The following is a 24,802-nucleotide window of genomic DNA, read 5'->3' as shown; positions in this document are numbered from 1 at the left end:
CTTTGATTAAACTAATTAAATAAAAGGATATGGGATTAATCCTAGCTAAAGATAATGATCTTAGATCTAATGTTGGTTTATGCAGATAACGTGGGACCACGTTAAAATGGATTTAATGCAATACCCATTAAATGTTATGGTTGTTAATGGAATGAGAATAATGACAAGCAATGCATTAAATGTAAATAAAGGAGAAGATTCACCCAATATTGAATGAGATGGATGATTTCTCCCTCTCACGATGATGATCGACAAGAAACTTATAAGAATATTAAAGACTTTCTCGGAAATGACATGGAATAATCCAAAAAGACCAATCTCTTTAGTAAGGTGTTCTTTGTATTTATTTAGAGAGCTTGCTTTTCAAAAGAGTTCTTGTCATATAGAATCTTACATGCCTTTTGCCTTATCTCTTATACTCCTATTAATATAGGATATTCCCAAAGAACCCTAAAAGTACAAACAGAGAGAATATTTAAGAGAATATTCCCTCTGAAGATCCCAATACAAAACTAGCCGTTACTACTATCTGCTCTACTCGACCTCGGTCGTGGTTGACTGCTCGACGACTCGTTCCATTGATCTCTGGTCGACCTCAACCAAATTGCCCATGATAAGTTACAAATTACTCACGATAATCACCTCTTTGTGCTGAATTTCCTCGGTCGGATTTCGACCCATACACCGGTCAGACCTAAAATAAATAATTTATATTTTGATTTATTTCTACAATTAAAATCTGTTTTATTTGGATTTTAAATATTTTTGAATAAACAGATGCGTATGTTTGTGAAAAACATATCTTTTTGAAAAGGTCCAATGGTTGCTTAAAAATAGAAGTACTTCCAAACAAAGTGGATATAGAAAAATCTACTTCCAAACAAAGTGGATATAGAAAAATCTGCAAGTATATTCTTGGCTTGTTGTATCATGAAAAAAATTATTTATGTTTCCCCAATTTGTATATGGGCAATATCTTCTTTAAGAAAAGTCGTTCTCACGCTTCAAGCCTTCTACAATTTTGTTTTCAATTATTATTTTTCTAACAAGAAGTCTCTCTCTCTTTTTTTTTTTTTTTTTTTTTTGCGTGATGGGTGGATAGGATATGTAGGGTGGACGATGTCAATTTTCTGCAACAACAATTTTTCAGTTATTGTGTGTACAAAACTTAAAGTCAACACGAAATTGGAAGCTTGGGTGGAGGAGGAGTTTAATCAAACAGTTGCATGCGTAGGTAATCATAGAAACTCAGAAAAATGGACGCAGTTTTTTTTCTCCTTCTAGCTAATTAGTAGCTAGTAGCTAGCTATAAATAAAGAGTTCCTACTTGTTTTAATTACTCATCACAAGTTTGGTGAGAGTTCAAGTGTCATTAGAGTTTCTAAAAGCCATGGCAAATCCTATGGATACAATAATCATAGTAGTAGTTTTATATCTGGGAATGGGTGAAACACACAGTATCCATTTCAGTGAATGCAAAAGGCCAGAAAGAAGAGTTGCTCTCTTCATCTTTGGGGATTCCTATTTTGATGTGGGAAACAACAATTACATTAATACTTCCACTCTTGACCAAGCCAATTTCTGGCCCTATGGACAATCTTACTTCAAGTCCCCTACCGGAAGATTTTCTGACGGCCGTTTGATTTCAGATTTTATTGGTAGGCAATTGTTCCTAATTCATCCATATTATTGCTTGAATATAATTGACAAAAAACTGCGCGTCTTTTTCATTTTGTGACAGCTGAACATGCAAATATTCCAGTGCCGCCACCCTTTCTGCAGCCTCAGAATGAACAGGATTATTACAATGGAGCAAACTTTGCATCGGCTGGAGCTGGATCTCTTGTGGAGACTTTCGAGGGAGCAGTACGTTCTTTTGACTTATAAAAAATTAAAAATTAGTACTATCTTATTAGTCATATTATTAATTTCATTTTTAAAGATGATTATAAGAAAATGCAGGAGGAAGGAAAAAGATGCTAGGTTTCATGACTAGGCGAAAGAATTTAAGCGAGCTAGCTAGTTAGGTAACATTAAGGTCGTCTAAATGAAGTACTTTATCTAACCACAAAAAGCAAAAGCTCTTTCAGCTTTAAAAGAAAATAATTAACTTACCGCTAATTGCGTTGAAATATATTCTAATTGCGTGTAGTCTTGCCTCATATAATTCAAAAAACTTCATGTTTTGCATGTTATTGAATTATCACTAGCCAGTTGCATGCATTATTGAACGGACAACTGTCAGATAAGATAACAAAGTCGGAGTATGAGGAATGAAAAAAAAACTGGTCCCCGATATTGAGACTATGTTATACTACTATAATTTACAGTGAAGCATCTTTTTACTTCCTCCTTTTACATTTTCCTATGAACTTCACTTATAAAGCAAATTTTTGAACAAGTAGGATAGATAAACTTTCTTTGCTTGGTGCAAATTCTATTACTGCGTTTATCAAATTCTTCTATTTGTTCCTTTCATTCAAGTGGTTGCTTCTCTTAAAATATATAAAAAGAGCAGTCAGGTCCACTAAGCTTCCGCTATGTGTGGGGATCGGAGAAAGGGCCAGACCACAAGTGTCTATTATAGAGGCTGTTTCCACGGCTTTGTTTAACCAAAAAAATAGATTTATCGGTCAAAGTCTAAATTTAAAAGAAAAACGGGCTACTAATAACCAGGTTTTACTTCACTTCCACAATGTTATTTAAGGAAAACAATAAGAATAGTAGAGAAAATATACTAAAAGAAATAAGAATAACTTGATGGACAATTTATAAAGTCAAGGCTGAGAGTTTCGATAAAGCAGAGAAATAAAGAGTATATTAAATAGTACTTCCAATCTGTCCTTACAAATAAAATTTTGTATCCTTATATAGGAGTGTACAATCAAAACGGTTTTATCACATAATTTGGGTTTATTATGGGCACTAATAGTATTGATTACCCATTATCACAAATAGCTATAACTGGCGTATTTATTGCTATAAATACCCTGTAGCTATTCTGATTCCCCTTCCTTATTTACTTCCGGTTCATGTATCTTTCCTTCTTTTTGATTTTTATTCATTCTGTCCTCGACTCTTCTTTGTCAACTGCTAGGCCCGGTTCTCTTTTCTGTACCGTCTCGTGGGTGTTTCTCCTGTGCCTTCCTCTCTCAATTAATTCTATTAATTGAGAATGCCACTTGTCGCTACATCATTATTTCACGCGTCGTGCTTTGTCAGCATACTAACATTCCACGTGTAATGCCATGTTTCCACCAATACAAATAATCCCCCCCCNNTTTCTGAATATTCTCTACTGAATATTCAGGAAGTGGAAAGCTTTTATGGCGGGAATTCGCTGCCGCCATTTTTCGAATATAATCATGTCTCCTTCAGAACCGATGCGACGTACATCACATCTATTTAATGCTCATGCCACGTGGCTTCTACCAATTGGTTCTGCAATTCCTCAGCGCTTTTTAGGATTTTTCTGCGGCCGCGTCAGTCACGAAGATATGGTTCCTTTATGACGCTCTATTCTTTTTTATTTCTTGGAGTCTTTCTTCTTCCCTACTCATCACCTTCTTCTTGCTTTACACTTTTCTGCTTCTTTTTTCTGTATTTGTTTGGCCAATCATGTCTTTCCCAGATACCCGTAAGGTTGTGATTGTTGACGAGTTTTTTCTTTCTAATGCTCCCATTAGAAGTAGAAGAGGTGGTAGGCTTCGTATTCTTGGTTCAATATCTAATCGTAGTTCCTCTTTCCAGAGTAGTGCTACTAATCCATCTTCCTCTAGGCCTAGGGCTCCTATAACCATTAGATCTTTTTTCAGAAGTAGAGATTCAACTGATAGTATGCGTGAACCCATAGTTACAGAGATTGTTCCTCAAGAATTTTTCTTTGTAACTGATTGTGAAACCATAAGAAATCAAGTTTCTTCTATGGCCTCCCTCAATCCTGCTCACCTTTACCCAAGTTTGATTACTACTAGTCTTCTTTCCCTTGTTCGAAAAGAGTGTTACTGGAAACAAGATTTTTGAGTTTCAGTTCCTGTTGCCAATCAGAGAATTACTTCCTACCATGCTGGTTTCTTTTTCGTCTATACCTACCCTTTTACTTTAGGGTTCAAACCTCCTATTGATCCAGTGATCCTTGAGTTCTGCCGTTACCTAAATGTGTGTCTTGACCAGATTGGTTCCATAGTATGGACGGCTGTTGCATGCCTTCGTTATTTAGCATAACCGGTTTCCATGCCTTTTACTTTTCGGCACTTGCTTCACTTATACTCCCCCAAGCTGTTTCGTGAATGTGTCTTTACTCTCGTGGCTAGAAGTAAAAGAGTTTTGGTCATTCGTGAAGATGATCGGGACTGTGGCTGGTATGCTCGTTTTGTCGCTGCTCCTATTAGTGGATTAGTGGGCGAAAAAAATATGCCTTTCCCGGAAAAATAGAACTTTGCACGTAAGCTTCTCTTTTTTTTTCATTTTTTGAAATATCTCAAAAGGTTTCATTATAATCAAAATACTTAACTATTCAGTATCCATGGAAGTTTTTGATGAAATTCCCAACTTCCGTGCTTAGGTAGAAAAGATGTTGACAGCTGCACCTATGGAGAAGAGGTCTTGGAAATACCTTTCTCAAAAATTTGGTTGGAAAGTGAAGACGCACGGTAATTTTTACCTTTATTGTTTCTTTCTTTCTCTCCCTTTTTTATTCAAGATTTTCTCATCTTCCCCTTTTTTTATTAGGGTTTCCAATTCGTGGTATTAGTCCCGCATCTGTTCCCTCAACCAGGCTTTCCATGAGTCTTGCTCAGGAAAGAATTTTAAGTGCTTCTTCTTTTAAAAGGAAAACTGATGGAGCCCGTGGCTCTGAGAGTGAAGAAGAGATAGAGAAGGGTTCTTTAGTGCGAAGACCACGAGTCAGGAGACACGTAATTTATGATGATGAAGCTACTCCTTCTCATGATCCTCCAACAAGTTCAGTCCCTTTTAGACTCTTGGACGAGCCAGAGAGTGATCCTTTAGTGGTTTCTGATGATGATGATGTTGATCCTCCCCTAGGTTCTGTTGATAGATTGTTTGCTCATGGTTTCGTGGGTGATGAAGCTTCTGGGCCTGTTTCCGAGGAATTACCTCTTGCTACCATTCCAGCTTCGGTTTCCATTACCTCTCTTGTGTCTTTACATGTTGCTTCTCCTGCCGTTGCTCCCGTGTCTGCTTCCACTTCATCTGTTATTCCCGTGGCTGCTTCCCATGCAAAGACTGGACCCTCGAGCAACGGGATGACAATGAAAAGAGTTGTTGTTGAGGTTCCTGAATGTGGAAGCTTATTAAGAAAATCGGGTCAAGCTGATGTGCGGTTAAAGCCCTTGCATAACCCCGAAGAGAAGAAGAAGTTAGAAAGCCATAGCTCACTTACTTGGATGAATGATATCGTTCATTCTTCCTTGAAGGTACAGTCTTACTTATACTTCCTTTCCTTTCTCTTTCTTATTCATGAATCTTCTTGCTTTTTCGCATATCAACTAGATTGGCACAGAGCTTATGAAAAGGATTTCTCAAGCGGAGCAGCAAGTTGTGGACTTCCACATCGAGGCTAACAACTGGAAGGGACAATTTGAAGGTCTATAACTGGAGAAAGAAGTTCTGGTGGAAGAAAGAATGCCTTGGAGCAACAAATGAAGGTGGTTGCTGCTGAATTAGCAGTTGAAAAGGCTTCTTCTAGCCAAGTTGGAAAGGACAAGGATATACTTGAGTCCTCCTTTGCTGAACAACTTTCCAAGGCAACTGAAGAGATAAGGAGTTTAAGGAAACTACTTAATCAAAAAGAGGTTTATGCGGGAGAATTGGTTCAAACATTTACTCAAGCTCAAGAAGATCTCCGTGAATCTACTGATAAGATTCAGTTCTTGAAAAGCCCTCTCGCTCCTTTGAAGACAGCTTATGATGCTTCTAAAGTAGAAACGAAGAGCTGAGAGCTTAAATTGACAAGTGGGAGAAGGACTATGCGATTCTCGAGGACAAACTATCATTGGATGTGAGTTGGTCTTTCTTAAGCACTCGCCTTGAGACTCTAATAGAAGACAAACAGGAGGGTTTTAACCTTAATGCTGAGATTGTTAAAGCTAAAGAAGCAATTGATAAAACTCAGCAACGTCAAAGCTTTTCTTCACCTGAAGATGAAGGTCCCAAGGGTGATGGAAATGGACTTGTTCCTGGTGAAGCTGATGTTCAAGCCTCTTCTTCCCAAGCCAATCCTTCTTCTCGCGTTGATGATGATCCCGCAGATGATGCCCCTTAGTTTTTTCTTGCTTTCATGTTTGTTCAACTTTTGGGAAGTTTGTTGCTTTTCTTGGAATGTTTTTTTTTGGTTTCCCCTATCTTATTTTGGGGTTTAATGACAAACAAGTACCTTTGTTTCCCCCAAATTTTAATATATATTTTTTCGGTTACTTTTACCGTTTATTTTGTTCTTTGATTTTGAGATTTTATTTTGCTCTTTGATATTTGAGCTTACATATTTTTTAAATGCTCTAATAATCCGTGATTTTTATAAATACGGGTTTTTATAAAAGAGGTCCCTTTTATGTAAGCGACACTGATGAAGATAACGTCTCATCTTCATATTGGAGTAAATATATGAAAGACGAAATAGACCAAAAGGAAACAATTTGAGGAAGTTTCATCCTTTGAACTTTCAAATAAATTTGGTATATGATTTTCTTTATTATTCGTACAGTACTTTCACAACTGCTTTCTTTGTAGCAGATTTTCAGATACAAAATCGGGTTTTTATCCCGTGACTAAATTTTGGCATTAACCTAAAAGCTCGTAGGAACTTGGATGTATCTTGTATCCTTCTTGCGAGTTTACACCTTCTCAAGGTTGCTTCAAGGTTTTTGATTCAGGCTTGATTTTTGGCTCATTTGCTTCTTTCTATATGTATAGTCGCCCCAGTGTCAGAGCTTTGAAGTATGAACTCTCGAACACTGAATAGCTCCTTCTTTTTGGTCCATTCCCTGAAAAGGAAAATACACATGAGACTCGGAGATATACATTTAGATGATGACTGCTTAACCCCTTCTTTTCATCAGAAAGGTTGTAACCTAGACCGGAATAATTCGGTATTCCGCGTGTCTTTCGGGTCTAATATCATCATTTGATACATGCTAGCTTTTTGCCTATCATCTAAAATTATTAGTAAAATTCAAAAGAACAAAGTATAATTATATAACAGTGATACCTGACCATGAGTACTTCCTTTGTCTAGAAGTAATACTTCTTCAAATGAACAGCGTTCCAATTTGATGGTAATATACTGCCATCCATGGTCTCCAACTCATATGCTCCTTTTCCAGCAATGCCTCGAACCCTATAAGGGCCTTCCCAATTTGGACTTAACTTTTTCGCATTAGCCGTTTTTGTCGACCGAAACACCTTTTTGAGGACGTAGTCGCCAATCTTGAAGTACCTCAGATTTGCTTTCCTATTGTAATATCGCTCAATCATCTGTTTTTGAGCCGACCATCCTTATTAGCATTGTTTCTCTCATTTCCTCTAATAAATCCAGATTCATTTGCATATCATCTTCATTTCATTCCTCGGTAGCATGTGTTTATCTCGTACTTGGTTCACCTATTTCCACTGGAATTAGGGCTTCAGTGCCATAGACTAGTGAAAATGGAGTCTCACCCGTACTTGTTTTTGCTGTTGTTTGATAAGCCCATAATACTCCTAGTAACACTTCTGGCCACTTGCCTTTTGATTCCTCTAGTTTTTTCTTCAAATTATTAATAATAACTTTGTTTATTGACTCATCTTGCCCATTGGCTACAGGATGGTAAGGCGCAGATGTAATCCGTTTAATTTGTCAACTTTGAAAGAACTCTGTGATTTTCATTCCTATGAATTGTGGGCCATTGTCACACACAATTTTCTTTGGAACTCCAAAATGACAGATAATGTTTCGCCAAATAAAGTACCCGACTTCTTTTTTCGCACCTGTTTGAAAGCTCCTGCTTCTACCCATTTTGAAAAATAATCCGTTAAAACTAATAAAATCATATCTTTCCTTTAGCTTGAGGTAATGGACCTACGATATCCATGCCCCACTTCATGAAAGGCCATGGCGAGATAACTGAATGTAACAATTCTACTGGCGATACATGTTATTGGCATATCGTTGACATTTATCGCACATGGCTACAAAGTTTTATGCTTCCTCCTCCATTTTTGGCCAATAGTATCTCGCTCTTATTAAAGTCTTTACCAATGATCTTCCCCCAGCATGATTGCCACAGTGTCCCTCATGTACTTCCCTCGTCACATATTCTGTTTGTGAAGAACCAAGGCACCGTGCTAAAGGTCCACCAAACATCTTTCGGTATAAGTTTCCACGATTAAGCAATAGGGGTTCCTTTTTGGCGAAGTATCTGTGACTTCTTCTTGTCTTCAGGTAAGAATTCGTAATGCAAAAAGTTGACAAACTCGTTCCTCCAATCCCAAGTTAAATTATTAAAATTTACCTCGTTCTTGTCTTGGTCGAGTGTCGAATGAAACAAATGTATAACAATAGCGTTTTCTGCATTGGTTATCTCCGTACAGACGTGAGATTGGCCAACGCATCTGCTTCTGCATTCTCCTCCCTGGGTATTTGAACAGCCTTCCACAATTGAAATTATCTGACTAATTCCCGTACCTTTTCCAGGTATTGTTGCATTCGTGCCTCTCTCGCTATGTAAGTCCCCTGCATTTGGTTAACTACTAGCTGCGAGTCGCTTTTGATGACAATCTGTTCTATACCAAGTTCTCATGCTAATTCCAAACCTGCAATCACAGCTTCGTATTCTGCTTCATTGTTAGTGATGGGATAATATTTTATTGCTTGTCTTATGACTTCCCCTGAAGGCGAAATTAAAACAATGCCTAAGCTAACATTCGAGGAACCATTAGTAAATAAAATTCAAGTTCCCGGAGTAGATCAGATAAATACCTCTAATTCTTTTTCTGCTTCAGGAATTAAATTTATGCTGAAATCTTCTACGAAATCTGCTAAGCAGTTCTGGGCTGATATATGATATCATACTCACTAAGTTCTATTGCCCACTTAGCTAACCTACCGTTATTACATAGATAGGATGACATTGAAAATAAGGTCTCAACTTTCTAGATGTCATAATTAATGCTAAAGCAAGCTTTTCTAGATGAGGATATCGCCTCTCAGCATCTAACAAAGATTTACTAACATAACATATTGGAGATTGTTTACCTTTATCCCCTTGTACCAGCACCACACTTACCGCCACTTCTGACACAGCAAGGTAGATAAGTAGTTTTTCTCTGTCTTTTGGTTTGGCTAGCAAAGGCGGATTTGACAAATACGATTTTAGGTCCTTGAGGGCTCGTTGGCATTCATCAGTCCATTCAAATTAATTCTGCTTTTTCAATACGGAAAAGAATTTAAAACTCCTTTCAATGATTTTGAAATAAATCTCCCCAGGGTTTTTATTCTTCCTGTTAACCTCTGCACTTCTTTTTTGCTTGTGAGTACATCCGATATTTCCTCGATAGCTTTGATTGTGCAAGATTTACTTCAATTCCCCTGTTAGAAACAAGAAAACCAAAAAACTTATCTGAAGCTACACTAAAAGCATATTTTTCTGGATTTAGCTTCATATTGTATTTGTGGAGAATCTGAAAAGTGTCTGATAGATGTTGAAAATGATCTCCTGCTAGTGCCGATTTGACTAGCATATCGTCAATGTTGACTTCCATAGTCTTTCCCAGATGTTCTTGAAATATTTTAGTTACCAATCTTTGTTACGTGGCTCCAGTATTTTTTAGACCAAATGGCATGACTTTGTAACAGTAAGTCCCCATGTCTGTAATAAATGAAGTTTTTTCTTCATCTAAAGGCTCCATCTTTATTTGGTTATATCTTGAGTATGCATCAAAAAAACTTAACAGCTCATGTCCTGCGGTGGAATCAATCAGTTGATCTATGTGTGGTAAAGGAATGAATCTTTCGGGAAAACTTTATTCAAATTAGTATAATCTACACAAACTCGTCATTTCCCATTCTTTTTTGGAACTACCATAGTATTGGCTAGCCAATTAGGATATTTTACCTCTCGTATTGACCCAATTTTTAAAAGCTTCTGTACCTCATCTTGGATTACTTGATTTTTGAAGTATCCCTGCTTCATCTTCTTTTGCTTGACAGGTGGATATGATGGGTCCTCATTCAATTTGTGGGTCATCGCCTCCGGTAGTATACCTGTCATATCTAAATGCAATCAAGCAAAGCAATTTGCATTAGATTTCAAAAATTCAATTAACTTACCTTTCATTTCTGTGCTCAGGTTTGCTCCGATGTGAACTTTTCTGTCTGGCTAGTGTTTAAATAGCACCACCGCTTCGAGTTCTTCGGTAGTTGTCTTAATGTTTTCATTTTCTTCTTGATCTTGAATAACATCGGGTCTTGAATCAACATCAGTTTGTCCTGGAATGCCTTCAGTTGAGGTTTGTATTACGGCATCCTCAACTGAATTATGTAACTACTATTTCTCGCCTGCAACATCATTTACCGTGCTGGTAGCCACCACTGAATTATACTTTTGGAAGCTTGTTGATCTCCACGGATTTGACGAATCCCCTACTGTAAAGAAAATTTGATAACTTGATGCGATATGGACGGTACAACATCCATATCATGAATCCATGGTCTTCCCAAGATTATATTATAAGCCATATCTACATCTACCACTTGAAACTTTGTGTCCTTGTTAACCCCTTCTGCAAACGTAGCAAGCACTACTTCTCCTTTCGTGATAACACTTGAATTATCAAACCCAGACAAAGACCGTGCTTTTGGTATCACCTTGTCGTTAGCTTGCATTTCATCCACCACTCTTAGTAAAATGATATTCACGAAACTACCTGGATCAATACTCGTTTTACATTAGTATCGTGTATAAGTAAAGATATTACCGGTGCGTCATTGTGCGGAATCATCAAGTCGTCCGCATCTTCGTCATCAAATGTTATATTGTCTCCTTCCAAGACTTGGCGTATACGCTTCCCATGAGTAACTATGATTTTTGACGTCTTCTTTGCTGCTGTATAAGTCACACAATTGACCTCGTCTCCCCCAGTTATTACGTTAACTGTTCTTTTTGGAGACGGGGGTTTTAGGGGTTCTTGTCTGTTCATCATATATGATTGTCTACCTTTCTTGCTGAACAGGTCATTTAGATAACCTTTCTTCAACAAATGCTCGACCACTCCTTGTAATAACCTGCAATTTGTTGTTCTATGGCCATGATCGTTGTGAAATTCACACCAATAATCTGAATTTCTTTTGCTCGGGTCTGATCTCATTTCTTTAGGCCACAGCACCTTATCTCCCATACCTCTTAAAATAGCCACCAACTCGGAGGTACTGACATTAAAACTGTAATCTTCAATTCTCACATGTATGCTGGAGTTATCACCTCGTGCATCCCGTTTCTTTCTGAATCTAGATGAAGAACCCGCATCTTTTTGTCTTGATCTTGATTCAGATAGTAAGTTTCCCATTGGAGTCTATCCACAAACTCCCTAAGTAATTCTGCATTTTCTTGTTTTACCTTAAAGATGTCTTCCATTCTTTTCTTTAACTTTTTGAGCTCCCGGATGTGCTTTTATAATGAATCTGCAAGCTCAGCAAAGGTATCAATAGAATTTACAGAAAAGAGAGAATACCATGTTAATGCTCCTTTCGTGAGTGTTTCACCAAATTTTTTAACCAAAACTGATTCGATTTCCTATTTGGTTAAATCGTTGCCTTTCACGCCAATTGTAAACGCGGTTACGTGATCTCGAGGGTCAGTTGTTCCATCATATTTTGCAATATCAGGCATTTTAAACTTCTAAGGAATCGGCAAAGGTGTTGCACTTGGCTTCCAGGGCTGTTGTGAATATTTATCAATATCTACTCCTTTAATTACGGGAGGTATGTATTTGTTCAATGCGATCATTTTGTTCTTTCAGCTGTTTCTGCAAAGTTAGTACCAAACTTTGTAAATCAGAATTATTTGGTGTACCTGACCTTGCATCACGAGATTCATTGGGAGTTCCTCCGCTTCCAGAATTGGCGAACCCCGAGCGTGGGTTTTCCAGGGTTGTGGTATTGTTTGGAGAAGGAGTTTGCGACGCAGTTGGCAATCCCCTAACAAAGGCTTGAAGAGCACTGTTCACGTGTTCTGCGATCATTTGTTTTAAAGCGTCTTGTTCGATAGTCTGCTCGTCCCCGTGATGATCATCCACGTGTTACGCTCAGGGGACTGTTGAGAAGATCCTTATGGAGAAGGGAGTGGTGGAGTTGCCCCTCCTGTGGGTTTAGCTGGTTATTTTCGTTGACAGTTGACATAGTTGGTTGTCAGAAAGAGAATTTGGAAAGTGAAAAGATTATCAGATTCTTGGTAACGGAACCAACTTGTTTAACCAAAAAAGTCGATTTGTCGGCCAGTCTAAATTTAGAAGAAAAACGGGCTACTGATAACCAGGTTTTACTTCACTTCCACAATGTTATTTAAGGAAAACAATAAGAATGGTGGAGAAAATATACTAAAAGAAATAAGAATAACTAGATGGACAATTTATAAAATCAAGGCTGAGAGTTTCGATAAAGCAAAGAAATAAAGAGTATATTTCAATAGTACTTCCAATCTGGTCCTTACAAATAAAATTATGTATCCTTATATATGAGTGTACAATCATAACGGTTTTCTCACATAATTTGGGTTTATTATGGGCATTAATGGTATAGATTGCCAATTATCACAGATAGTTATAACTGGCGTATTTATTGCTATAAATGCCCTATAACTATTCCGATTTCCCTTCCTTATTTATTTCCAGTTCATGTATCTTTCCTTCTTTTTGATTTTCATTCATTCCGTCCTCGTTTCTTCTTTATCAATTGTTAGGACCAATTCTCTTCTCTATACCGTCTCGTGGGTGTTTCTCCCGTGCCTGCCTCTCTCAATTAATTCTATTAATTGAGAATGCCACTTGTCGCTATTCCATGCGTCGTGCTTTATCAGCATACTAACATTCCACGTGTAATGCCAGCAACTTTACACAGCAGCATCGCAGCAACTTTACCAGTTACGTCAAGACTGCCCTTCTCTCTTAAAATATATGAAGATGAAAAATATGTTATAAGTCAGGAATCTGTATGAGTCCAAGGTGCTTTAAAAGTATAAATAGTGCGGTGGAACTAAAATCGTGCATATATAGAAGCCGTTGTAGGCCATTAGATACTGCAAGTTACCTTTACTTTACGTTAAAGCGGGGGTTCTGTGACAATCAGCACAGACCATAGATACCACTTTTCAAGGTAAAATTCATAAATAGCCACTTTTCAGCTTGTAAGTGAAAAAATGGACATTATTTTGGAATTTTAAATTTCATAGTTGAAACTCTAGATATTGTAGTGGAAATAAAATTTAAAACTACAATGATAATGACTATTTTTAGATTACAGAGCCAAAAATGGTCAGCTGGACCCTATTTCTACCCTCTTCCTATGGGGTCTATCGGGAGGGGAGTCTTGGCGTAACTGATAAAATTACTGATATGTGATCAGAAGGTCACGTGTTCGAGCCGTGGAAACAGATTCTTGCAGAAATGCAAGGTAAGACTGCATACGATAGACCCTTGTGGTCCGGCTCTTCCCCGAACCCCGCGCATAGCGGGAGCTTAGTGCATCGGGCTGCTCTTTTCCTATGGTATCTATTGTCTAGTCTATCAATCAGGCCACATGCCACAAGCCAGGCCCAAAAAAGAAAAAGCTGCAATCTTGGACTTTCGGCACATCCACACAACTGGAAAATTGTACAATAATCAGGCCCCTACACACCAAGAATGCTTACTGCTACAGTCGTGTTTTGTTTTTTGTTGTATGTCGGCATTCTAATATTCGTCATTCTTCAGGTGATTGATTTGAAGACACAGTTAAACAACTTCAAGAAGCTGAAAACTTCGTTAAGAAGCAAGTTGGGCTATTCAAAATCGGACAACATATTGAGAAGTGCTGTTTACTTGATTGGCATTGGGACCAATGACTACTTAAGTCCCTTTTTGACCAATTCCACAGTCCTAGCTGCATATTCTCCTTCCCAATACGTACAAATGGTCATTGGCAACTTGACTTCAGTGGTACAAGTAAGCAAACAACTTGCACCCAAAACTTCATTATCTAATAAGAGTACTTAGTAGTATATTACAAACAACATCGACAACAAAAGATCAATATAACCCACAAGTGGGGTCTGGGAGAGTGTTTGAGCAAAAAAGTTTTGAAACTCCTTTGCCTAATTCAATTATCAATGATAAAGAAAGTAAATCTTAGCCAAGCATAATAAGCTTCGGATTCAAACACACATAGCAGAAAATAACGATGGATAGAAAAATATCAAATTTATTGATGTCATAATTTTATCTGCGATATGAAGAAAATGGATTTACATTCTAAACAAAAAGGATCCTGAGAGGAGTAGAGTGGAAGAGTAAGGTAAAACCCTTTCCTCAAAAATCTCCTTTTCCCTTCATATTCTTCTTGTTTCTACTCGAGAGCCAAAAATCCCCCCTCATTAGTGCTTTCTTCCTCTATATATAGTTCCTGAAGCTTTTATTCAATGGTCTTTGACCAACATGCTTTCCCGCGACGGTCCTTTTCGTCATTATTCGAATGCGGTTCTCTCTTGACATACGTTGTTGATGATTTGACCTAAGATTGGTCGTGGTGTTCTTCGCTGTTCCGTCACCTGGGCGAGATCCCAGCTTGGTCGACCACTATGGTCATATTTTGACCTATACAGTTAGTCCCTCCGTTCGTCGAGGTCGTCCCTTAGAGGGCTCGACGGTCGGATTCTGTCGATTCGAAGGCTAGGAGAAATCTAACTGCTTTACGCCTTGAACGAGATTTTTTTTTTGGATCGAGGCGATGGCGCAACGCTTCAATGATGCCTCTGGATCGTCGCATCCGTTCGGAGTTGAACAGTTATGTTGATTTAAAACGTCATTTGTAGTTACTATCATTATGACACAAGTTTCTTGTGGATTGAACCGTTCCTCATGCCCTATCAGTTTCGATTGGCGACTCTTGGGTTTTCCGCTTGGGGCATTTATGTTCCGATAAATAGGGGAAAGCACCATTCTATTGGCACACTTTTTCGATTTATCAAAAGAGTTTTACGAGTCTTTATCTTCTGCGATACTTCGAATTTTCAATTCACTCTCCTGTTAGTCAGAAATTGACATCACCGTCTTCTCTCTTACTTCCCCTTGTTCATTCGCTCTGTTTAATCGAGATAAATGGCTGGTACCTCTTCACGCGCAGATAATCTTGCCGCAGTTCTGGCGCCAAAAAATGATGCTCTCGCTCCCGGAGGAGTGGAGCTGGTGGAGGATGAGGGGGTTCCAACAGCGGCCAAAATATTGCCCTGTCCGGGGAAGCCATGGACCGATTTCAACAGCCCTGCTGGAGAGAAATCGGAGCCTATTTTCTCTGTTATGGATGAAGCGGCGATTGCGGAGCTTAAGACCAAGTGGGGGATTCCGCATCATGTTGAGATGTTGTCGGCGGTAGGAGATGATATTATACATTTCGACCGCCCAGGATACTGTGCGTTCTACGCATACCTTTTTATCGTCGGATATACGCTTCCTCTCCCTTCCTTGGTGGTAGATTTCTCCCGTTTCTACGAGGTATGTCCGGCTCAACTTTCGCCGTACTTATACAAACTGTTCCTCATGCTTCTCAAGTTCGCGAAGCTTACTGGTCGGGAGATCACTCTGGGGCATATGCTCAATATTTTTGCCCCTCAACTTATTTGAGGCACGATGATCCACATGCGCCATCGAGGAACGAAGAGTCTGGTGGTGAAGATGGACGATAGAGCAAATTGTCGTTTCTACGAAAACTATTTTTATGTGCGGACCGAGCACCTTGTGACGAACTCTGCAGGGTTCCCTGAGAGGTGGAACTTCGCACGTAAGTTTTTGTATCTTCTGTCGGAATGATAGTCGACCGCTGTTATTTGGGCAGTATTAAATCATTTTTACTTTTGCAGCTGCGAGACTACCTATTCCGCCTGTTGACGATATCTGCGAATGGGTGAATTCCATTCTTCCTCATACGGCGGGAGTTCGCGAATGGGCGTCCTTCTATGAGAAATATGGACGTAAGCCCCTTACTGGTAAGTAGACTTGCCCTTTTTTTTTTGCCTTGCAATTTTGACCTCGTTGCTTATACGACCATTACCGTTATCAGGGAGAGTGCGAAGGGCGAGGGCTCCTCCGCTTGCATTCCGTCAGCCAATGTCTTCTGCTCGGTCTGCACCAAGGTCTATTGCCCAGCCTATAGCGAGGGCTACTCAAGTTGAACCTACGACCGGTGTTATATGCATGGAAATTGTTCCCCGATCTGGGACTCCGGCTCCTACTGCCCGCTCAACGGGTGAGTCTTCCCGTGCTGAGGACGGGGAAGGTCCGTCGAAGAGACGATGAGTGGAGTCCGAAATGGCTCCTTCAGCTGCACTATGTCCAGAGGGTGACCTTTCCTCGACGGTGTCTGAAATGGGGGGTGATATAAACCCGTCCGCAGAGGTAAACCCAGTGATCTTGACCAACTCGACGGTAGAGGCTTCGACTACTGTGATCGATCAGCGGACTACTACGATAGGGAGTCGGGATCCCGAGGCCGCCGTTGCCACTTTGGGCGGGACATCGTCTTCCGGATCGGGTCATGCTTCTTCTTCGCCCGCAGAAAGGGGAAAGGGTGTCATGGTCAATGACTACGAGTCTGAATCCGATCTGGATCCTGATGATGTTAAGATGTTCGAGGAAGGCCTTACTCGTACGGTGGTAAAGGCGGGAGGTCCTTCCAGTATTCTTGAGATCCCCTCGGAGATTAACCTTCTGGGGGACACGGAGGACTTGGTACCGCAGTTTGACCTTTTGTGCTCTGCCGCAGAGTGTGAGGCTCTTTGGGGCATCCGTGACGTTGATTTGATGCATGAAATGGCCGCTATGGGCTTGAGAGTAAGTTTCTCCTCTTTCTTTTTGTGTTCCTTTTATCTTTGGCGACCTTGACTTCCGTCTTTCTCTCTTTTCTATTTGGGCTTTCAAATGTACATGGTGGAGATTGAAAGTGCTCGCAGGGCCGACATTCGGGCCAAAAATTTTCTGACAATGTTGGAGAAGTATCGGCGCTACGGCAACAAGTGCCGTGAGATGCACGAACGGCTCAGGGTGAACACCGGTAATCAATCTCTCGGCGAGGAACTGGAAAAGAGGGATCAGGAGCTGATGCAGGCTATTCGCAAGAATAGCGAGCTCGAGGAGCTGCTTCGTGTGAGGGACGAGGAACGTGGGTTGGGAAAAGGGGTCGCCGCAGAGTGTGAACATCTTCAGGCAAAGGTGTTGTCATTGCAGTCCGAATTGGATCACAATGCCATCAGAATCGAGGCTTTGAGTGCGGAGTGGATGGGGAAATTAACCGAATTGGAGAAAAAGGTCTCCGAGTTGGAGAGTGCCGAGAGTGCCTGGGCGTCAGCTTCGGCGAGGGAGGCGGCTTTAGAGGACAATATCCGCGTCCTTCAATCCGAGTAGGAGTCTGAGAGGGCGGCGGCTACGCTCAGGGAGGCGAGGCTCGAAGAGCGTATTGGCAAATTGACCGGGAAGCTTCAATGTTGCAAGATCGGGTCGTTGTCCTTGAGGCCGAAAAGGCGCAATTATTGGCCCAAGTTGAATCTGCTTTCGCCGCTGCTCCTCGCCATTTGCACAAGCTCTGGGTCCATTCCGACCCAGCGGGACATACACAAGAGTTTTTGGGAAGCGGGCAATGTTTCTGAGGCCGCTTATGAAGGAGCTCGGGCGAAGGCCCGAGAGGCTCGTGTTAACTGTGGCTGCGATATTGCGACACCGGAGGCCGGCGAGGGTGTTGATGCTGACGAGGGGTTTCCTGGAGATGGTGATGAGGAGGACGGTGGTGATGACGCCGAGTAAAAAAGTTTTTATCTTCATTTTTTTTGTATTTTCTGTACTGGACCGGTTTTTAGCCGTGTGTAATCTGTGGCCATTTGCGCAACTGTCTAAATAAAAGGGGTTTTCGTCGTTGTACGTCCTTTGTATTTCTCTCCCTTCCTTTTGCTTTACATATATTTGGCGTAAACTTTCAGATTTCCGTCTGGTGAACTCCTAACTTTTCAGGAAAACCAATTTTATCCTGACCGAGTATATTTCGTCGTGTGAGTCCGGATGGAGTCTCATTGGATTCGCCTATTTGGGCGAGGTAGACTTGTGACTTATTGCTTTAAGCTGATTCACCCTTGACTCAAACGAGGTTATATTCGGACTCGTTGTTTTGGATAAAGTCAGTCTCGAGTCATTTGAGTGGGATCAAACTGTTGTTGATTCGGGCGAAGTCTTATTTTTTTATGTTCGAGCGCGGTCGATCTTGGAGTTTGTAGCGAGATCAATTTTTTTAGTAAGTAGGGGAAAAAATGGTGGACGACGACCGGTAGCTGCAATGGCGTTATTGAGTTCGAGCGAGGTCGAACTTTTCCCTTCTGCGATGGCCTTTTTGCCGTAGGGATGTCATTTCGAGCTGATGTCGGAATGCTAACCCGTTGTAGTTCGAGAGATCGAATACTGAACGATTCGAGCGAGGCCAAATTTTTCATTTGGCGAGAACCTTTGGTCGTAGGGGTGTTATTTCGAGCTAGTGTCGAAATGTTAACCCGTTATGATTCGAGCGAGATCGAATATTAAATGATTCGAGCAAGGTCGAGCTCTTCTTTTTGGCCATGGCCCTTGGCCGTAGGGGTGTTATTTCGAGCTGATGTCGAAATGTTAACCCGTCGTAATTCGAACGAGGTCGAATATTGAATGATACGAGCGAGGCTGAACTCTTTTTTTGTTTGGCGATGGCCCTTGGCTGTAGGGGTGTTATTCCGAGCTGGTATCGGAATGATAACCCGTCGTAATTCGAGCGAGGTCGAATATTGAATGATTCGAGCGAGGTCGAGCTCTTCTTTTTGGCGATGGCCCTTGGCCGTAGGGGTGTTATTTCAAGCTGATGTCGAAATATTAACCCGTCGTAATTCGAACGAGGTTGAATATTGAATGATTTGAGCGAGGTCGAGCTCTTCTTTTTGGCAATGGCCCTTGGCCATAGGGGTGTTATTTCGAGCTAATGTCGAAATCTTAACCCGTCGTAATTCGAACGAGGTCGAATGTTGAATGATTCGAGCGAGGTCGAGCTCTTCTTTTTGGCGATGGCCCTTGGCCGTAGGGGTGTTATTTCGAGCTGATATCGAAATGTTAACCCGTCGTAATTCGAACGAGGTCGAATATTGAATGATTCGAGCGAGGTTGAACTCTTCTTTTTAGCGATGGCCCTTGACCGTAGGGGTGTTATTCCGAGCTGGTGTCAGAACGTTAACCCGTCGTAACTCGAACGAGGTCTAATATTGAATGATTCAAGCGAGGTCGAGCTCTTCTTTTGTTTGGCGATGGCCCTTGGCCGTAGGGGTGTTATTCCGAGCTGGTGTCGGAATGTTAACCCATCGTAATTCGAACGAGGTCGAATATTGAATGATTCGAGCGAGGTCGAGCTCTTCTTTTTGGCGATGGCCCTTGGCCGTAAGGGTGTTATTTCGAGCTGATGTCGAAATGTTAACCCGTCGTAATTTGAACGAGGTCGAATATTGATTAATTCGAGCAAGGTCAAGCTATTCTTTTTGGCGATGGCCCTTGGCCGTAGGGGTGTTATTATGTCGAAATGTTAACCTGTCGTAATTCAAACGAGGTTGAATATTGAATGATTCGAGCGAGGTTGAACTCTTCTTTTAGGCGATGGCCCTTGGCCGTAGGGGTGTTATTCCGAGCTGGTGTCGGAATGTTAACCCATCGTGTCATTGTCAGACTTTGGCGAATCATAGGCTACCATACTGTCCGTAGACATCGGAGCTAATCTTAGCGTACTCGATTTTGCCTTCTTTTTTCTTTCTTTTTTTTTGAAGAGTTTCGGGTGTCCTCTGGGGTGTCCCAGTTTTGCTTAACCTCTACGTTTCCTGGGTGAGTCCCAGTTTGCTTAATTTTTGCGTTTCTTGGGTGAGTCCCAGTTTGCTTAATTTTGTTTGCATTGGAGAGTATGATGACAAGGAGTATAAAACGTTGCCGTTTCGCTAACTGGGTATCATATCCGTTCGTTTCATGCATATATTTGAATTTTCATGTATCTAGTCCCTTCATCGTTCGGCCTGGAGAGCTTGTCGATAGGCGGGGCGATGAATTACCCCTTTAATATGGAGATATCCCCCTCATCGCCTCGTTAAAAACCTCCCCGGGAACCCGATTGGGACAAAACCCGGGTGAGGGAAAAGGGAATGCGACTTGAGGGGCGTCATTTCCCAGAGGTTGATTTTTGTTGCGACTTTGTTAATCTTTTATTATTTCTTCTTCTTCTTCATCATCGTCCCCAATGTTGGAGTCGGGAGAGGGAAAGAGAGAGAGAGAGAGAGAGAGAGAGAGAGAGAGAGAGAGAGAGAGAGAGAGAGAGAGAGAAACCCAACCAAGTACTCCTTATACGAAGCAAAATGAGATAGAGAAACTCGAATGTTACACTCTGAAAATATATGTTTCTGTCTAGAACTCCGTGAGTGTTTTTTGTGTTGCTTCTATGGAGTTTGAGCTCATACCCCCTAGAGGTTGAAGTGTTTGAGACGGGCGACATTCCAGTTATTTTGCAGTAGTTTTCCTTTCTTTATCTCTAGTTGGGATGCTCCTTTGCTTGCTTGCCCGTGTGGCGCTGGTGTTCCTGTCTAAGAAAACAACGGAGGGTAAACTAAAATAAGATTTTCCTTACCTCGATCCAACAAGTCGGTGAGCGAGGGTAGGCTTATAGCGTTGCTCGCTCTACCTGGCGTTTAAATGGTGATGGAATAGTGGATTTTAGATTCGGTGGCCATGTTCAGCTTTCCTTCCTTTTTTAAAAGGTGTCCTAGCTCCACGCGGGTTGGGTTCGCCTTAATTACTGCGGTGCAGAAATCGAGTCCCAATTCGATCTCGTCTGATTCGTACCAATAACAAGGGAGACATGTTGTACTTTGTTCGTGGATCATCCGATGTGTGGGGGGTGAGAGTAGGACGGGATGTGCCCATTCTTCTATAGGATTGCGCAACAGGTGTCGGCCTCTCGTGTGTGGGCTTTGCGTTGATATTGGTTGTAACTTCTGCTTTTGTGTAGCAGCCTGCTCTGGATTAGCATGTGAGGTTCACTTACCACTCTTGGTGGGTGACTATATTTCACCGGTTTTGGATCTGAAGGAAACTAAAGAATTTGGCTAAGAAATCCCCACAGACGGCGCCAAATTGTTTGAGTAAAAAAGTTTTGAAATTCCTTTGCCAAATCCAACTATCAATGATAAAGAAGGTAAATCTTAGCCAAGCATAATAAGCTTCGGATCCAAACACACATAGCAGAAAATAACGATGGATAGATAAATATCAGGTTTATTGATGTCATAATTTTATCTCCGATATGAAGAAAATGGATTTACATTCTAAACAAAAGGATCGTGAGAGGAGTAGAGTGGAAGAGTAAGGTAAAACCCTCTCCTCAAAAATCTCCTTTTCCCTTCATATTCTTCTTGTTTCTACTCGAGAGCCAAAAATCCCCCTCATTAGTGCTTTTTTCCTCTATATATAGTTCCTGAAGCTTTTATTCAATGGTCTTTGACCAACATGCTTTCCCGCGACGGTCCTTTTCGTCATTATTCGAATGCGGTTCTGTCTTGGCATACGCTGTTGATGATTTGACCTGAGATTGGTCGTGGTGTTCTTCGCTATTCCGTCACCTGGGCGAGATCCCAGCTTGGTCGACCACTATGGTCAGATTTTGACCTATATAGAGGGTAGGATTTACGCAGCCTTAACCCTACCCTGGAAGGGCAGAGATACTGTTTTCGATATACTACTACTACTATCTAATAGTAGTATATTGATAGTGTAAATATTTTTTTTACCTTATCAATGTAGTTTAACCTGTAATAACATGTTAGTAATCATTTTTACGTGATTAGCAATTACTAATATTTATCATAAACTAATATTCATGCAGGAGATCTACAAGAATGGAGGCAAGAAATTTGGGTTTCTGAATTTGGGTGACTTGGGATGTTTACCTGGTCTAAGAATGCTTAATCCTCCCACCAAAAATGGGTGTTTAGAAGAAGCTTCAAAATTGGCAAGATTACATAATCTTGAGCTTAACAATCTTCTCTTAGGAATGCACAAACGATTAGAGGGATTCACCTACTCACTTTATGACTTCAACCGTAGTTTGAAACTGAGGATGAATCATCCCTCCAGATATGGTATGCACTAATTTTTGGTTAATACAAAAAAAACCTTAATATGATATTTTAGCTTACAAACACTTTTGATTTGACTGAGGTTTTTTCTATATCATTCCTAATATTTTTTGTAGTCTTGAAGTACTTTTTCTAAACAACCAACCAATAAAATCAGTTTTATTTTAATCAGTTAAACTGTTGATTAAGTTGTTTAATTAAGAACTAATGCAAGACAAGTGTTGAATTCTAATTCGTATTCATGTAGGTTTTAAGGAAGGGAAAAAGGCGTGTTGTGGCACAGGGAGATTTAGAGGAATATATAGCTGTGGAGGAAAAAGGCCAGTGAAACAGTTTGAGGTTTGTAAAAGCCCAAAAAAGCATGTCTTTTGGGATTCCTATCATCTAACTGAAACTATTTACCAGCAAATGGCAGCTGAAATGTGGAATGGGGCTTCCAGCCTCAAGACTTTCTTTCAATGCCTCTAACATCATTATATTGTTCAGATGCAACAGAGTATAGGATATAGATTCATTCATTTCTATGACTATGAGCAGAGCTATTAAATTCTTCATTTGCTCCATTCTAGGTAATTTTTGGCACCTGCAAATTTCTATCAAAAAAGAGTTGCAAGACCAAGTCATTCAGAAATTCCTGTAAACCACTATGGTTATTTTATTAAAATTGTAGTAATATACTATTTCCCAGGGGCAGATCCATATTAATGTCTCGGATTCATTTTCACTTTGTAAATTATAAATTTATTTGTAAAAATTTACTAAAATTATAATAAATAGTAGATAAAAACTCATAACTTTACAAATATACAGGAACCTTAAAACTAAACCTGTAGAGTTTAAATCTTGACATTTCCTCATGCAGTTAAGTTGGATGTGGAGACATGTGTATAGGGGCGTATATAGAGTATAGTGTATGGGTTCTAGGGAAGCCAGTAACTTTTGCGTAGACCCTGTATTTATATTAAAAAGTTTACTAAATGTCTAATTGTGAACCCAGTTATTATGGTATACTTATTAATTAATTTGAGATTACGACAGGATTCTATAAACTTCAAATCCTGAATCCGCCTCTGATGTATTCTTTCCTGCTCATCACAAAAACAAATACTCCGTACAACAAATTGTGAGAAATAGGAATTATCATCCAGCGTAGAAATGAAACCAAATAGCCACTCTAAAGGGCTATTATTTAGGAGTTAGCCAGTGCGTCCTGAATTTTAGTTTTTCAATTTAATTTCTCAGGACAAAATGTCCTTAAGTTAAAGTTTTTAATTCAAAATTTCAGGACAGAATAAAGGGAAACTTACACAAATGACCCAAATAAATCTCAACTTACCAACCTCTAACCATTAATCATAGACTTACCAAAACTAGCCAACAAAAATTGAAAAACCAAGTAATAGGGTTATTTCTCTCAAACAATCACATGCAAAAATCACCTTCCATATTTTTAAGCGTGATTAGCAACACTAGATACAAGACGGAAAGGAAATTTTATGGATAAGGTAGCAAATAAGGTGATGAAATACAAAAAATATATATACAATATTCCAAAAATCTAAACAAAAAAGGAACTTTTTCAATGGGTATAGTTGAAATTCATTGAAAATATATAGATAAGTCAATATACAAAATTTGAGGTAGATTGGAGGTGATTTGGACTGGTTTTGTATCAAAATTCGTAATTAAATCGAGTTCAAAAAAGTCTTCTGCGACACATGTATCAAACATGTATCACGCATGTATCTCACACACAGGTATACATGGATATACATGTGATACACAATAGATACAAATATGATACATATGTGATACACAAATGATACACAGTGTGATACACATATCATTTTTTTCATGTTCAGTTTTTACCGAATTTTCAATTCAAACCACCTCAAAACTTCACCAAATCATCCCAAAACTGAGATTCAAGCTCCTTAAGTTGTGCCCAATCTATTTTAATAGAGAAAATCTCACTTTATACCTATTAGGGCCAAACTATTTACCTTTTAATACCCATCCCCAAACTATTTACCCTGCCTACCCAGTCGGCCCAATCTATTTACCCGGCCCCTATATTTCACGCGGCCCAATCTACCCATCTCTCCCTTATCTTCGATCCAGCCCATTCTTCCCACGATCTACCCATCTCGCTATTATCTTCGATCCGGCCCATTCTTCCCACGCTTTCCTTCTTTCTCTATCAGTTAACAGAGTACACTTTCCATAACTCCATAGCCAACCGATAAGAACGCAAAAGTGAAACACATTCGAGTTGTAATTTTTTTCTTCCGATTCCGTTCAATCTCTTCGTCTAGTACCTAATTTTGGGGTGACATTTTTGCTTTGGGGTGAATTTTTTTGCTTCTGAAAAGTACATTTTAAGTTGAAAGTAG

The 24,802-nt window shown here is 40.0% G+C and overlaps 1 protein-coding gene across 2 annotated transcripts; it reads left to right on the top strand.

Moving 5' to 3' along the window:
- Window positions 1-1,120: 1,120 nt before the first annotated feature.
- On the top strand, window positions 1,121-23,133 carry LOC109206686 (GDSL esterase/lipase 5-like). 2 transcript variants are annotated; one of them, XM_019369535.1, is made up of 6 exons: window positions 1,121-1,658; window positions 1,742-1,866; window positions 13,963-14,193; window positions 22,157-22,412; window positions 22,657-22,748; window positions 22,979-23,133. In XM_019369535.1, exons 1-6 carry the CDS (start codon window positions 1,391-1,393, stop codon window positions 23,069-23,071), a joined length of 1,065 nt encoding a protein of 354 aa, XP_019225080.1. In that variant the 5' UTR covers window positions 1,121-1,390; the 3' UTR covers window positions 23,072-23,133. The 2 variants fall into 2 exon arrangements, with proteins under 2 accessions (XP_019225080.1, XP_019225079.1); XM_019369534.1 differs by having other exon boundaries at window positions 1,122-1,658; window positions 22,657-23,040.
- The last annotated feature ends 1,669 nt before the right edge of the window (window positions 23,134-24,802 follow it).

Source organism: Nicotiana attenuata, unplaced genomic scaffold, assembly GCF_001879085.1.
Source record: "Nicotiana attenuata strain UT unplaced genomic scaffold, NIATTr2, whole genome shotgun sequence".
Taxonomy (NCBI): Eukaryota; Viridiplantae; Streptophyta; class Magnoliopsida; order Solanales; family Solanaceae; genus Nicotiana; species Nicotiana attenuata.
The sequence above is the reverse complement of the archived record's forward strand: the minus strand, read 5'-3'. Positions and strand labels throughout refer to the sequence as shown.

What these genes read in the sequence shown, in the direction of transcription:
- LOC109206686 (XM_019369534.1), top strand. Translation starts at nt 1,391, where the DNA reads ATGGCAAATCCTATGGATACAATAATCATAGTAGTAGTTTTATATCTG. An exon ending in ACTTGACTTCAGTGGTACAA is followed by an intron (nt 14,194 to 22,156) that starts GTAAGCAAACAA and finishes ATATTCATGCAG; the next exon opens with GAGATCTACAAGAATGGAGG. An exon ending in GAATCATCCCTCCAGATATG is followed by an intron (nt 22,413 to 22,656) that starts GTATGCACTAAT and finishes GTATTCATGTAG; the next exon opens with GTTTTAAGGAAGGGAAAAAG.